The sequence below is a fragment of the Magnolia sinica genome, chromosome 16, assembly GCF_029962835.1.
Source record: "Magnolia sinica isolate HGM2019 chromosome 16, MsV1, whole genome shotgun sequence".
Classification (NCBI taxonomy): Eukaryota; Viridiplantae; Streptophyta; class Magnoliopsida; order Magnoliales; family Magnoliaceae; genus Magnolia; species Magnolia sinica.
In genome coordinates, this window is record NC_080588.1 from 62403421 (window position 1) to 62420294 (window position 16874).

Sequence of the window (16874 nt, forward strand, 5' to 3'; positions counted from 1 at the left end):
AAGATGATCTAGGGGATAAGATGATAAGATTGAAATGAGACTAGACAGACTTAGATTTCTAATGTGGCAAGGTCCGAAATTTTGACAAGTCGCAGAGCATACGTCCAAAGAATGTCTAGAGGAGTTTTTGAACAAATGTGATGATACAAAAATATCATTAAAAGAGGACTAGGCTACCATGAGTTTCTGATGTGACAGAATCCGGTGTTTGGCATGTCATGCCCCAATCTCGGAAACCGGGCTTACAAAATTTTCGATCGCTGAATCCGGCGCCGACAGCCTCCATAGTACCCCATTCTCAGCTCCCGGAAGTCATATACCAGGTTCTGATCCTGGGATCCTAAAAAGAGGATTTTCAATATAAATTTGTTTAATAATAAACATAATCATAAGCATAACGCATAAACAATAATAAGAACATCATCACTAAATCCACTATGATAAAATGTTATGTAAAATGCGCATAAAGGGAAATACAAAGATAATAATGATAGAAACTCCAAAAGCTCTGTGGCACGCTCTTGCTCCTGCTCAACCATGTCCTAGCGTCACCTGTACGCATCAATCATGCATAAGCTTATAAAAAGCTTAGAGGGTAGTGTAAGTGTGTGCGCAAGGTAGCCATGCAAGTATACAATATCAGAGTAATGGGGAAACATCCAAGTAAGTTTATGAATGCTATCTGTCGTACCAAGGCTATGCGATGCAAGGCATGAATGCTATCGGCCACACCAAGGACATACGATGCGATGCAAGGCTTACATAATCAATGTCATATGCAAGATGCAGCTCAAGCATACCAATCCACATATCAATCCAGCTCATCTCTGCAGCATCATATATTAATATTGTTCTCTCTAGATAATCACCGGGGTCTAGTACACTAACATCAGATTACCAACCCACACTGGACGCACAACCATGCAAGCGGAAGAAACCTCACTATCTGCCTGACCAATAGTCTTCCAATATCTATCCGGCATGTTGATAGCGGATTCATTTATGAGTTGGTCAAACTCAACCTAGCAATAATCCCCTTCTCTCTAGGCAGGTAAGGTCACACCCCCTTCCAACTGACCACGACACAGTGGGAGACGCGGCCTCCTAGTATTCGGCTCTCGTGGATTCATACATCCACTCGGTCTAGGCATTAGAGCATCTTCCATGAGACCACAAGAGTTTGGAGACTTTCACCATGAGACATCTATGGCGCCCCTGTGCTCTAACAAGTATTTTCGGTATCCAATCCTGCTATCTGCGCTATACCTATGGAGGCTACAACCTTGATGTCGCTAAGGTGTATAGCAATCATAACACACAATGCAAGATGCATGAGTCACACAATCCAGTCATACATCAATCCTGCGCGTATCGTGTGCTCATGTGGGATAACTTCGCCTATCAGGGAGTCCCATAAACAACCTGCCCAATGACATATGCAATGGTTAACCACTTCTCATAACAAGCACACAGATTATGCGCATGGGCATGTATCAATCGGTATCGATAATCGGCCTATGTACAAGGTGGGATCCATAGATGGACAACCAATCCATAACATGAGGGTCAGTCCTCAACTATGGATGTCACGCCCCAAACTCAGAAACTGGGCTCACAAAATTCCCGATCGCCGAATCCGGCGCTGACAGCCTCCATAGAACCCCTTTCTCTGCTCCCAGTGCCCATTCGCCAGGTTCCGATCCTGGGATGCTAGAAGGAGGATTTTTAACATCAGTTTGATTCGTAATAAGCATAACCAAAGGCATAATCCACAACAACAACCAAAAACTCCATCACATTTCCACTATGATAAAAAACTTTACAAGTACAATGAGCATAAAGAAAAATATAATGATGATAGACCAAAAGCTCCAAAAAGATCTGCTACGCGTCCAAGCCTCAGCGCTGCTGCGATCCAATGTCACCTGCACGCAACGGTCGTGCATAAGCTTATAGAAAGCTTATAGGGTACTGAAAGTGTATGCTTAAGGTGGTAATATAGTTATGTAGTATCAGAGTAATGCGGAACATGCTGATGAATGCCAAGAATACCATTAGCCGTACCAAGGCCATGCAGTGCAAAGAATGATGTCGGCCATACCAAGGCCATGCTATGCGAAATGCAACTCAAGCATGCAAATCCTCATCTAAGTCCACATATCAATACAGCTCAAAATCTGGAATATCACCGGGGTCTAGTACACTCCAAGCCAGATTGCCGCCCCATCGCGCGCAATAAGGTGAGTGGAAAAGACCTCACTATCCGCCTGCCAATATCGGGCTCGGCTCGTCAATAGCGGACCCATTCCTCGAGCTGGTCAGACTCAGCCTAGCATTGCCCCCTACTCTTGGGTGGGTAAGGCCGCACCCCCTTCCAACCGACCATGACACAGTGGAAAGCGCAACCGTCTGGTAATCGGCACTCAGCGCTCATGCATCCACTCGGTCTAGACGTTGGAGCAACCTCCTGGTACCATAAGGGTTTAGGGACTTTCACCCAGGGATATCTATCGCACCCCATGTAGAATAGTATTTTCGGTATCCAATCCTGCCAACCAGGATACGTCTGTGGAGGCTACGGCTCTGATGTCGCTAGGGCGTACAGGAACCATATCACACAATGCGAATGCATAAATCACACTATCCAGTTATACAGCAACCCCGCGCGTATCGTGTGCTCATGTAGGGCAACACCCCTATACGGGGGCCCCTAGACAATTTGCCCGAAGGCATATGCTATGATCAGTCATTTCTCATATCAAGCATACGTATGATGCATATGATCATGAATCATGGAACTAAACATGTTATATAGGATGGATGATATGCATAACGAAGATGGGCCTAGACGGCCTACACATAACACGTACGAGCCTAATAATGGGCCCTAGGGAAAGTCATAATGCGGACATTTAACCAACACTATACTTGCAATGGGGACGTCAAACCGCCATTGCTCCCAAGGTACAGCCCGACGTAAACATCATTACATAACCCATATTGGGATCGTACATTGCAATGGACCTTAGGTACATCCCATTGGGCCTTAAATACGTCAAATGGGCCATATCATATGGGCCTTATATTCATCAAGTGGGCCACATCATTGGGCCGCACCAATGGGCCTTATGTGCATTGCAATGGACCATGACTCGTGGGCCTTAGAGTGCATCAAATGGGCCTACTCACATGGGCCTTATGTGTATCAAATGGGCCTCGCCAATTGGGCCCCATATGCACATCAAATGGGCCTTAACTCATAGGTCCTAATACATCTTAACGGGCCTTAACCTATGGGCCCCTTATACATTAAATGGGCCTCGACCCATGGGCCCATAACACATCGAAGTGGGCCTCAATCATGGGTCAACAATAACTGAGATGGGCCTCCCACCACCATTACATTATATATGATATAATATATAATATATATACAGCACATATAATATTATATATATGTATATATATATATATATATATATATATATATATATATATAAATATACACACGCACACACCACACACGCACGCACTCACGGGCCCACCGTCCCTGGACGGTGGGGATAAAACACTTACCTCACTGCTGGCCCCACCGTCCACCTGGACGGTGGCCATAGAACACATGCATCACTGTGGGCTCCATGTGGGGCCCACCATAATGTTTATATTCCATCCCACCCGTTGATAGGGCCTCGTAGGCCTAGGTGAAGGGTGAACACAAATTCCACCCTGATCCAAAACTTCTGTGGGCCCAAAAAGGATTTCAAAGGTAGAGGTTTAATCCCACTGTTTTCTACGGTGTGGGCCACCTGAGTCTTGGATCAGGCTAATTTTTGGAGGGTGGTCCCCTGACCTTAGGGCCCACCGTATGAATGGATTAGATGACAAATAAACATCAAGGTGGGGCCCACGGCTACGGCCGTGAGTGGCTGCCCGACCGTCATCCGTCCGGGCGCTGGCGCGCAGGCAGCGTTGCTGCATCTCTGACACAGCAGCAGCAGCTGCTGTGTTAAGGTTTTATATATTTTTTTTTTATTTTTTTGTTTTTTCATGGATTTTGCAGGTGGGGTCCATATTTGGACAATCCACTCCATCTAATGTTCTTCCATGGCTCACCACGAGCAAAACAAGTCCAATATTGGACATATTTTGGGGTATAATAGTTTCAGGGAAGGTTTCAATGGTGAAAACTACCATTTGCTATGGTATGGCCCGCCCGAAGGTCTGATTGGTCCCATATTTCGGCTCAACGCCTAAAAGGTGCTTGGGAAGGGAATGAATGGTATGGATTGAAAACATACATCAATATGGAGCCTACACAAGTGGTCACCCCAAAGCTTGTGATGAAGTTGATATTTGGATTTTTCCTTTTTGTCCAGCGTCCAGAGACGCTGGATGGTTTGGGGCTAGCACAAACAGTGAGGTGGGCCCTGCTCAGGTGGGCCACCACATGCTTGAGTGGTGTGGGTACCATACATAAAAGGTGGGCTCCACTTGAACATGGTTTGAATGGAACACATACCTTGTGGTGGGGTCCATTCAAGTGGGCCACATAACTTCATTATCATCACAAAAAAAAAAAAGATAAAAGGGAGAGAGATAGAGAGTGAGACCGTGTGATGGAGGGACCCCGGCACTATGGGCCCTCCCTTGCACTAAATCATACATCAAGTGGGTCCCATTACATGTGGGCCCATTAAATTAAAATTCAACGGTGGAGATCCCTTCTCCACTAAATTAGACGGTCTAGATGACCCTAAATATGCAAGAAAGTAAACATCATGATGGGGTCCATGGAGAATGGCCCCATCATGGAATGATCATGATGATCCAAGTGGGCCATTGGCCACATCTTAAGGTCCAAAGTGAGATCCGAACCATTGATCGGTTGGCCTCACTTGGCCCATCTTAAAAACATCAAAAACTATCCTATCCAAACACCCACTGCTTGATCTTCTTGCTCCCTTGGCTTCCTTAGCTCCTTGTGCTTCTCTTTGATGGAGGAAGATGAGAAATGGATGGTTGAGATGAGAGATCTAAGGATAGAAAGGTGGGCCACACATGAGCATTTTTCTCACCATGGGAGGGCTTGGAGAGGTTCATACGTATGGTGCTTTCTTGCTTATGGGAGAGTTGAAAATGAGAGAGACTTGTAAGGGAGAGAGAGAGAGGGAGTGATGGGTGATGGAGTGATGGATGGGAGAGAGGGATGGGTGTAAGAAGCTCTTTTTGACTTTTTGGGCAAAAGTTGAAGGAGAGGGTATGGGTGGTGTAAGAACTTTTTGACTTTAGGGGATTTGCTTGGGAAAGGGTGAAAGGTGATGTGTACTTGACATGATGGGATTGATGGGATTAATTGATTGATGTGACACCTTGTAGAGATTCTCTCGAAATTCACACGCGCGGTGTTTTCCTCGCACCGAACGCTGGCCTACATCTCCCAACCAGGGTATCGCCTCGGCGCGCAAGTCGCGGCATCGGAACCACGGTGACGACGCGGTCGCTAAGGTATAAGTCATGGGTTGAGTCGACTCAGTTTAACGGCACGAGAATCCAGGTCGCGCGTAAATACCGGTTAAGGGTCGAAGGTTGCCGGAATTCGATCGGGAAGACCGCGGAAGCCTATGGAACGGTACGGTCTAAGATACGGGGCTTACAATGGATATACCAAATCTGATAGCATGGATCCCTCCATCTACGGTGAGGATGAAATTTTCTCATATTAAGGTTGGGCCTAGGTGGCCTACCAATATTCCTAAGGATCTGGGACGAGCTTCGTTCACCATACTATCATATAGCCAGCTAGATGCCCTAGGGGAGCCCAAATAAATCCTAGATGGACTCCAAGATTAAAACAATCCTATTAGTAACCAATAAAAGCCCAACATCTTGGATTAGCCCAATATGAATAGATGGATCATGCAAATATCAATGGGGCCTAATGATTTGGGTCAACCCACTTTGAGAAAGATGAGAATGGGCCTAACAAAGGGTCTAAGGGAAGGTCATAATGTGGACATTTAACCATCAACGCCCATTCAATGTGGACATTTAACTAACATTGCTCCCAAGGAGTGGCCCACATAAAGCCAAACATCTAGTGGGGCTCATGGCCTCACACAAGGGCCTCATATACAACACAATGGGCCTAATGGAACAACCCATAATCCTCATACATCAAGGTGGGCCACATGGGGCAACCTAAAGCCCAGAAAAATGCTAAGGTAGGCTATATCTAGCATATCCAACATGGTGGGCCTCTTTGGGCAGCCCATAGGCTCTAAAAATATACCCGGGCCAAGTACACAACATACTCAACATAGTGGTTTACAAATCAGCCCATGAAGTCCACCATAATGGATGAATAATAACTCACCATGGAAATCCTAAGGCTGGATATTCAGCCCATCTGACCCATTAAACATCCAGAAAATTCTGAGCAATCTGGCAAAAAAAAAAATCAGATGAAGGGTGGACCTAATAAGGCATCAAAGGGCCTAAATTCTGCTCAACAAGGAGGTGTGTATCATATAAGGAGATGGGCCTGTTGCTGGACTTTTAGGCCAGCAGTAGTCCAGTCACTCTAGAGGTCCAAGGGCTGGATGGCTGAGATTAAATCATGCATTAAATGGGTCCCATATCCAGGGGGATGGATGGCGTACACAACACATCAAGGTGGGCCTGTTACACCACAAAATGGGATTCACCACTGCTAGCCGATGGATAATAACACATACATCATGTTGGCCTCACGTCCCAGCCCTGGACGATGTGGATAGAACACATACAGCATGGTGGGCCCACGTCCCAGCCCTGGACGATGTGGATAGAACACGTACAGCATGGTGGGCCCACGTCCAGCCCATTTGGACGGACGGTATAAATATACAACATATACTATAAGGTGGGCCCCACCCGTCCAACAAATGGACGGTGTGTATAAGACCCATACATTGTGGTCGGCCCCACACAGCACACCGTCCAGAGATGGACGGTGTGAATACAGAATACATACATTAAGGTGGGCCCCACCCCCACATGTAACATGTGTGGGGTGGGCCCCATGCGCTGCTAAATGGATGAATGGTATGGATATAACACATAGCTCATGATCAGACCACAAAACTTGCTGACGTCAAATATAGCAACTATATGCTACTGGACTGCTGGCCCAGCATTTAGCAGATGGACGGTATAAATATAAAATGCATACATCACATGTGGGTACCATGCGCACATAGCCCACCTGGTTTGGATTAAACTGATATTTATGTTTTCCTTTCATACAGTCTAGCAACTGTTGCTGCTGGATGTCCCATGGCTGGATGGTCTGGATGCAATTCATCCATCAAGTGGGGCCCACGTACACGTGGCCCACCAACCACATACATCATCATCATCACCATGAAAAGAAAAAGAAGAAGAAGAAGAAGAAGAAGAAGAAGAGAGAGAGAGAGAGAGAGAGAGAGAGAGAGAGAGAGAGAGAGAGAGACGGCGATGGAGGGGAGGGGCTCTGCACTATGAGCCCTCCCTAGGTGGGCCATGTAAGTACAATACATACATCAAAATTGGTCCCAAGTCATGTGAGCCCTAAATCATAAAAATCAACGATGGAGATCCCTTTCCACCAAAAGATGTAAGGTCTAGATGACCTTTCCATAAATGGAAAAAATAAACATCATAATGGGGTCCATGGAGAATGGCCCCATCATGAGATGATCATATGAATCATGGTGGGCCATCGGCCACACCTAGGGTCCAAATTGAGATCCATACCATTAATCGGTAGGCCCCACTTAGCCCATCATCAAAATACAATCTAATCATATAAAACACCCACCGATTCCACTTCTTCTAGGCTCCCTGGAATGCTAAGCTCCTTGACTTCAACGTAGACGGAGGATGATGAAGATTGAAAGGCTAGGATGAGAGGTTAGGGGGTAGGAAGTGGGTCACACATGGGGTTCTCCTTGGAAAATGCTTGAATGTCCATTCTTAGTTGCTTAAAATGGTAGAGAGAATGAGAGGGAGAGAGAATGTGATGAGATGAAAGGGATGGGATGGGTGTAAGGAAAGGGATGGGTGTGTGTAAGAAAGGGATGGGTGGAGAGAGAGAGAGTTGACTTTGGGGATGGCCTGTGTAAGACAGGGATAAGTTGTATACTTGACTAGTATTAGATTGATTGATGTGATGGATGGTAGAGATTCTCTCGGGATTCACAATATGCGGTGTTTTCTTCGAAATAAATACACGTTCACAACTCCTGACCTGGGTATTGCATCGGTGTGCAAGACACAACATTGAAACCATGACGACGGCGCGGTCGCAATGGTACAAGTCTTGGGTCGAGTCAACTTGAGTGTATACGATGTGACTTAGGGTCACGCGTAAATACATTCTACGGGTCACGAATTATCGAAATTTAATGGGGCGGATCGCAGGATCCTAAGAAATGAAATGGTCGTTAGGACATGGGCCTGACATGACAAGTCACAGAGCATATATTCAATGGCAACTTAGAGAAGCAGGGGGGTTGAGAAGGGAAGTAATGATGCGATTGATGAAGTATAAATGTTAATGATGATTGCATGATCTTTGGCTCGCACTTGAAATGGCTTGGATGTTTGGATGCACCGTGGTTGGGAATGATTGACCCAAGTGGGATTGTAAAGCTAAGAGATGGCTAGAGGAGGCTAGATGGGGCTGAAAAGATGGGAGCTTGAGAACTTAAGCACTCCCTCTTACTCTCACTCACTTGCTCTCTCTCTCTCTTTCTCTCTCTCTCACTCTTGGTGGATTTGTAGTTGATTGTTGTTGTGTGAAATGAAGAGAAGTGAAGGCTATTTATAACCTTTTGGGATAGCATTTTGGTAATTCTAAGGACCTTGGAGAGTGAATGGTGATGTAGCAACTTGTGATTAGTTGAGAGAAGGGAATGCTACATGGCATTCCCTTATAGGCCCTTAACTTGGTAGGATGGTAAATAAGGTGGGTTTTAGGGTCAATTGCATGGAAGAGTTGACTTTGAGAGGGGGAATAATTGTGTGCTCAGAGGATACATTTTTGGAGGCCCGACGATAGTCAGACTACCGCTCAGGTACGGTTGTCTTTGCAGTTTGGCCGGTGGTCTTATTTTGGGCCCTAAGAGCTGCGCAAAGCCCCTTTTTGGATATTTGGCTCAAAATGGCTCGAAATTGGCTCAAAAATAAATCGAGAAATGGATTATTTTGGGTATGCTTTAGGTTGGATGATGGCTTGAGTTAAGTTAGGGTTTATGATAACATAATGGCTCAGGTTCGATTAGGGCTTGGATCAAGTTTGAGAAATGGCTGCGGTTTTGGGTAGAGTGTGAGGTTTAAGTTCAGTTCTTAAGGATCATCCATGCCTTGTCAAGTTGCTAGCCTGGGTGGAGTGTCTACAATGAGTCACACACTAAGATTTGAATGTTTTACAGTGGAGTGTGCATGTGGAACCCTACCATTCACACGCTGTCAAACTTGCCAATACGTACATGTGTTTTGATATCCGAGCCCTCCATTTAGTCGAGCACATTGAATAAGATCATTCACCTTCAAATTCAGTGTATTTTACTCTTTGGCTGGACCACGAGCTAAAAAAGAAATTGATGGTTGGAAAGTATTTCCTAATCATCTATTTCTTCTATATGTTATGGCCCAGCTCAGACTGAAGTGACCTGTTTTTAGGCCGGAATATGTAAAGACAGTAGACCACCTGATGGAAACCAGTGGTCACGAATACATGCGCCATATTAGCACGTTTGCATCCACGTGGATTGCAGACATTATAAGGTCCTCATGCATTGAGAGTTGATGGCGTTCTGATGCATTCCAATCTCTACAAGTGGGGCCATTCGGGATCTATATCGTAGATCTAATGGGTCCACACTGGATGGAATAGGAGAAAAAATTCCTAACTAGATGATCTACAAATCAATCTGGGCCATTGATCTAGTGTTTAAAATTATCGTCTCCTGCAAATTGACACTTAAAATTTAATTTGGTTTTTATCAGTGATATGTTTGGGTTATAGCCAGAAAAGTCGCACTGAGTGATCCTGACCACATGAAAGATGGAATATTGACTGTTGATGTGGTTGTTTTCCCACTGGCCCATTTCTGTTTAAACCATCCGGCTCCAGTCCACGTATCGAGCGATTGGCATCATCTGAACCGTATTGATCGGGATCATGGATGGACAACTACCAGGATTCCCTAAATCTAAAGATAATCGAATATTTGGTCTATTCGGTAATTCTTTTCTTAACCATCCATCTGCAGACCACTTATCAAAGGATACGATTTTCTTATTAAGGATATTTTATAGGGACCTATCAAATATTTTTCCGATTACATCAATGGGACCAGATAACAGTGCAAAAATGAAGAAGAGAGTGTACTTTGTTGGGAGATTGTGAAAGAAAATTCCGATATGAATCACATAACGATAAAGCAAACACAAACAAAACATGCACAAGTGTACACAATTTTTTAATGAAAAACCCTTGCGAGGAAAAATCACAGCAAAAAGCAACAATTCACTATAAAAAGGAAAATACAAAAAATACATGCACTTACACTTATGAGAACTCCTTTGAATTTCTGTAAAACCCTAGCTTTTCCTCTTTAGAACCCTTAATGATGCCTTAGAATATCTGAATCTGGATTGCACCCAATATATATAATGTTACAATCGAAATAGGAAACAAATTGTACACTTACGTAGAATCGTGCGCATCATTGATCTATGCATCAATCGAGCTCGAACATGCACAAAAAAGTTCAAAGAGTTAATTGGAATTTTTTAAGTTTTATCGATTGATCAACTTGATAGTTCAATCAATTGAGATTGTCCAAAATTGTCTAGAGACCAATCTATATAATTTGAAGTTCACTTGATTAATCGACTAGGCTGGGTGGTCGACTGGTCGAACTCCTATTTCATATACATATTTAATATATCTCATAACACAAGTACGTAAAATTGAACATCATATCACCTTAATATTTTTATTAGTTTTTAGATACTGTACATCGGTATATGATTAAGTAAGAGGAAAACACTTACGTACCTGGCCTAAGGTACCTAACTGGTGGGAGTGGATTAGATGCTACTCAGATAACAACTTAGGGGGTGTTACCCTTATCGTGTGGGGACCACCTTGATAAATGTGTTTCATATGCATGTAGTCCATCCAATTTTTTAGCTCATTTAAGGATGTTATACCAAAACTTAAGCAGATCCAAATCTCTGATGGACCACACCACTTGAAAAGGCGGTGAATGACCATTAAAGCTTTTCGTAGGCCACAAAAGTTATAGATCAAGATAATCTTTGTATTTTCCCTTAATACAATTTTGGTCGACCTTATCAATGGGTTGGATAGCAAATAAACATTATGGATCCACTTATAGTGGGCCTTGGGAAGTTTTTAATGGTAACAATTCAATCATCATTGTTTCTTGTGGTATGGTCCTCCTGAGATTTGGATATGCTTAACTTTTGGGACTATATCCTAAAATGAGCCATAAAAACGGATGGACAGAGTGGATATACAACATGTGATCAAGGTAGACCTAAAATAAGGGTAACACCCACTATGTTGTCATTGGGTAATACATAATCCGCACCTCTAACTGATTCACTCTCTCTAATGTGATGAAAAATAGTCAATGTTTATGAAATCCACCCCATCCATTAGGTATACAACCCTTGTTTGATGTTGATCTTAAAAAAATAAGGCTGATTCAATGCTAAGGTGGACTCCCATAAAATTATACATAGTATGACACACCTAAGGTTTCTAATTTTGTGATATTTTCATACTTATTTTCATCTTGATGAGGTACATTAGATGAATGGATTGGATGGCATATAAACACCATGGTGGCACTATACGAAACTAATGGTGAGCGTCCCATCTCAACCTTTTCCTATGGAGTGGTCTGTCTTAGTTTTTTATGATAATGATTTTTTATGTTACAGGGTAAAAACGAGGCACCATACCTGATGGACGGGGGGATCTTATGAAAGTTTCTTCCACCCAATGATATGTTATTGAAAGTTACCTACCAGAGGTACCTACCTAAGGTATGCTATACGATTTGATATAATCATCAAAATTCAAAGGGAACAGAATCAAGAGATCCAATGCCCTTTAAGGCATGAAAATTATGTGTCTCCATATTGTCCATTGTGCGCATAGAACATTTGTATATTGATCCCATCCATGTATCCGACGGCCTCGTACATTAATTATCATTGATTAACCTATCACCCTCTGGAATTCAACACCTAAGTACAAATGTTATAATTACGAGTCACCGGGTGTGAACTTATTAAAAACACATGTGGACGAGTTTTCACGTGCCAACATAGGCTAATTAACATCCAACCATGATTAATAATCAAGGTAACTTTTAATCAGTGGCATTAAAAGTTAAACGGAGATAACTAAACTCAAAAGGCTAATATCCAAAAGGCACAAATCCAAAAGTAGTATCTGCCCAGATGGGAACTATACTAGTCACAATATGATCAACTTATACAGGGTATAAAACTAAAAAAAGAAAAGAAAAGGATGAAACTAGAAATATACTGGGGTGCTTCGAACGCACCACCATCCAGTCCTACTCTGAATCATTTGCATATGTCAAATGGAGGGCGTTAGGCGCCAACATAATGAAGAAATATCCCCAAGATTTTACTTTGGGCATTTTAGTTGTAATCTAAAAGTTTACTACTCTAAATCATGTTATCTTTTACATACATATACTAAGCATGTTACATCTAGTATACAAATACTAAGCATGTTATACTTACATTATGTTAATAAAAGTACATTAATGTATGTTATGATATGCAATTCATGCCCTGTCGCTATTAAGTGTCACCATCAACAAGTGATGTGGCTCATCACTAACATCACTCGCAAAAATATGCATGCAATGATATGTGTGCTTGCTTTAGCTAAGCTTTTATTAATCTGTTTATATACAATTATATTTGGAAAATTAGGATACCATAATCATATCATGAGTCATTTAAAGAGGATCACGTGGCTTGTCACGGCTCCTTGCCATTGTCCCTTAATCCAATTTAGGGTTCATCTCTCGATATCTGTTTTAAATAATTAATTCCAAAGTTACATGCATAATGCCCTAGATATCAAATTAACATGGCAAATATCTTCACCCAAATTCAATATGAGAATAGATGCGACATGGATTTACCTGAACACCTAGAGATGACACAATACTTGAATTGGAAGAATTACGTATATGGCAACAATGTGCACCTACTAACCAAGTCTAAGGGGTCATTTGGCACAGTCGATTGAAGGGGATTTGAGGGGATTTCAAATCCCCTGGTTGTTTGGCAACATAAAGTAATGGGGGGTTTCAAATCCCCTCTTTGAGGGGGTTTGAAATCCACGGTGAGAGCTTGGATTACACCTAAAATCATTTCAATAGTTGCAGGTGAACATGTGTGCCACTATACTATCATTCTATTGGGCACATGGCCCACTAATGATGATCAGCACCGTCTAAACATTGTCCATGTAAATCAGCACTGTCCAAACATTGTCCATGTTAATCAACGATTAAAAAATATTTGATTAGTCACTCAGACATACTCTTGTGCTTGTGGCCCATCCGAGACTTGGAATTTCATCATTTTTGGGTAAAACATATATTTTGGCGGGCTTATCACAACCATTGTGTCAAAAATTACATATCTTATTAATTAGAGAAATTTAAATGGATTTAATAATTAAATTCAAACCCTTGTAAATATACCATGCATAGCTACTTTTGGATTGAAGTTGATTCACAATCCAGGGTGCCAAACACACAAGGAGGATTTCAAATCCAGGGGGTTTCAAATACTGAGGGTTCCAAATCCACACTCCTAAACAGGCCCTACGAATTTACATGTCAACCAAGAGGGACACTAGCATGAGCACCCAATGTATAAGGCTCATCACCTTGGCGAATTTACCAATCTACAGCTATTATTTATGACCTTTTTGTGTTTTATGTCTAGCCGTTAATTTCGGGCAGCTGAACGGAGAATTAAAATTTTCTAATCGAGAAGATATTTTAAGACTCATCCATCCATTGCTTGTTCTTTCCTTCAGATCAACGATTAGAATATGCAAAAACTGGGCCCCACTAAAAACGGGCGTATGTGGAAGCGGATTGGCTGGTGTACCACACATTAACTATATAGCTGGTGTATTGACGTCAGCAAATTTGGTGGGTTCCATCATTAGGTATGTGTTATATCCAAACCGTCCATCCATTTGGCGAGCTAGTCATAAGGTTTCAGCCAAAAAATAAAACAAATCTAAAAATCAAATAGATCACACTGCAAAAAGAAGTGAGGGATTGAACGTCTACCATTGAAACCCTTTTCGGGGTCACGAAAGTTTCGGACCAATATGAAATTTTTTTCCCTACTCATCCATGTATTTTTGACCTTATTAACAGATTGGATGGAAAATAAACGTTCTGGTGGGACCTACGAATTTTTTAACGGTGAAAATCATTATCACCGCTGCTATTTTTGGTGTGGTTCATTTGAGCTTTGGATATGATTCATTTTCCGTATAATGCTTTAAAATGATATCAAAAAATGGATGAACAGTGTGGATATAAGAAATACATCATTCTGCGGGCCATGTAACTTTGATCTCCTTTGAACCGTTCGTACAGCTCGGAGATCGAGGAGCGGCGGCGCTCGTCTTCGCACGACGCGTATCTACACCAGCAGTATAGCTGGTGTATGGTACACCGGCCAATCCGCTTCCGACGTATGTGGACGCTATTTGCGTTTGATGCATCCAAGTAATCCACAATTTCACAAATAATTTCAATTTCAATTTCTCATCAAATGATCTTCTCGAGCAACTTCCGCAGCCGGGACCGCACTCCACCTGTCTCGATCTTACATTCATTCAACACGCGTGTGAAAGCTCTGTTCAACCAAAAACGTGCACACGTGCTAGTACGGAAGAATGTGCAAAACATGAACTTCTAAACATAGTGAACTGACATAGGTGTGTACTGACGAGCTAACAAAAAAATAAAAAAAAAAACCTACATAGGGCTCACCGTAAGCAGATCCATAAATATATATTTTTTTGCCCTCTAACCCGCTTATAAGGTCAAACAGATAGGTCTGTTTGAAAATACAAAGATCATCTTGATTCAAAACATATGTGGCCCACCAAAAGTTCTTAATGGTTATTAATCACTTTTTCCAATGGTGTGGTTCACCAGAGATTTTTATATGCTTAATTTTTAGATTAACATCGTAAAATGAGCTTATAAACTGGATGGACGGCGTGGATATACAATAAATTCATCAATATGGGCTCCACACGGTAAGTGTGATACCCACTAAGCTGTAACCCAGGCAACACCTAAACCGCTCCCCACAGATTCAGCTGGTTGGGCGGGCCACCAAATAGGACCTCGCAGCTGCCAAAGCTCCTATTCAGAGTCAAACCAGCACCATTTGACCAAAACTGCCAGGTCATCAAATCGCCGGCGGCTGACGCCACGACAAGGAGAAACGGATTGGCTACTCCAATCTTACATGTTTACCATCCTGTCGTTGTCTTCATCTACGGTCGCGATCAACCGACCGCGCGCCTAAGTTAGACCCCACCACGTACAAACGAAGCACCCCCATTCTCTTATAGTCATATTTATAGACGGACAGCATCTCTTTTGCCCATGCAATTTCAGAATAGCCAAACCAAGAAAGAGAGAGAGTAGCCATGTATCCTTCTCATGTTCAAGCCTTAGAAAAGGAAGGAAAGACAGCGTCTCTCCTCCATTCCATAAGAAAACCAGCACAAAAGCCATGGCAGAGGCCAGCAACTGCACCACCGCAGACAAGGGTGTATGTCGTCGACCCACCTGGCTTTCGTCAGCTTGTTCAGAAGCTAACAGGCGCACCCCAATTCACGGCCCGACATCGTCTTGGGCGTGTTGCACCACCGCCTCTTGATCTTCTTCCATCACCACCATCGCTGCCGCCTCTGGAACATGACCCGCAGTCGGAGTCTGACAGAATATCTCCACAGCTACAGCTGTTTTTCTCTTCAGAGCCAAGGACATGCACGGAAAATTCCATGCCTGCGGTCAGCCCATTTGGGCTCTCACCATCCTCATCGTATTCTTCATGGTGTTCTTTTCCTCTTCTCAGCCCGGGAACAGTGGCATCGCTGGAACAAAGCACCGTCCTTTAGGATCTCTCTCTCTCTCTCTCTCTCTCTCTCTCTCTCTCTCTCTCTCTCTCTCTCTATCTGAGGAGGTATCGTGTGCTCAAAGGATGGTTTTAACACCTTAACGGCAGTGCATTCATTTAATTTTATTGTGCACTTTCTAATTTCTCTTAGTATAAGAGAAATTCGAATTCGAATTTCATAGATTGTTATAATGCATTGAAATTTAAGTTAGTAGCAGTGTTAATCAAGGAATGTAAGCTATTTATGAGAATATTGAATATAGAATTGCTATTTTTGAAGTGAGTTTAATAGATTTTCTAATGAAATGTGGTCCATTCCATGCACGTGGCACACGTGTATGATGATCGGAATCATTGATAGATCTACGAGAAAATTTATGGTGATTCGACAATCGAGACAATCTGATCATTGAGTTTTGCCTGATGCATGTGATTAGTTGTTCAGTTTTTGCTCAGCTCATGAGCTAACCATCATTCGCAGCCATCAATCGAATGGCTAGGATAGTCTGATTATCTTGGCTCCTGGGCTATCATCCATTTCCATGGTGGCCCACGAAATCAACATTCCTGATTACAGTAGGCAAGTGCCATGTGAT

The 16874-nt window shown here is 42.8% G+C and overlaps 1 protein-coding gene across 1 annotated transcript; it reads left to right on the forward strand.

The window, feature by feature from the left end:
• The first annotated feature begins 15769 nt into the window (after nt 1-15769).
• LOC131229118 (uncharacterized) lies at nt 15770-16561 on the forward strand. The gene has a single exon (XM_058224993.1). It carries the CDS (start codon nt 15806-15808, stop codon nt 16277-16279), a length of 474 nt encoding a protein of 157 aa, XP_058080976.1. The 5' UTR covers nt 15770-15805; the 3' UTR covers nt 16280-16561.
• Nucleotides 16562-16874: the final 313 nt, after the last annotated feature.

Excerpts from the sequence above, each read along its gene's own strand:
- LOC131229118 (XM_058224993.1), top strand. The coding sequence starts at position 15,806 with ATGTATCCTTCTCATGTTCAAGCCTTAGAAAAGGAAGGAAAGACAGCG.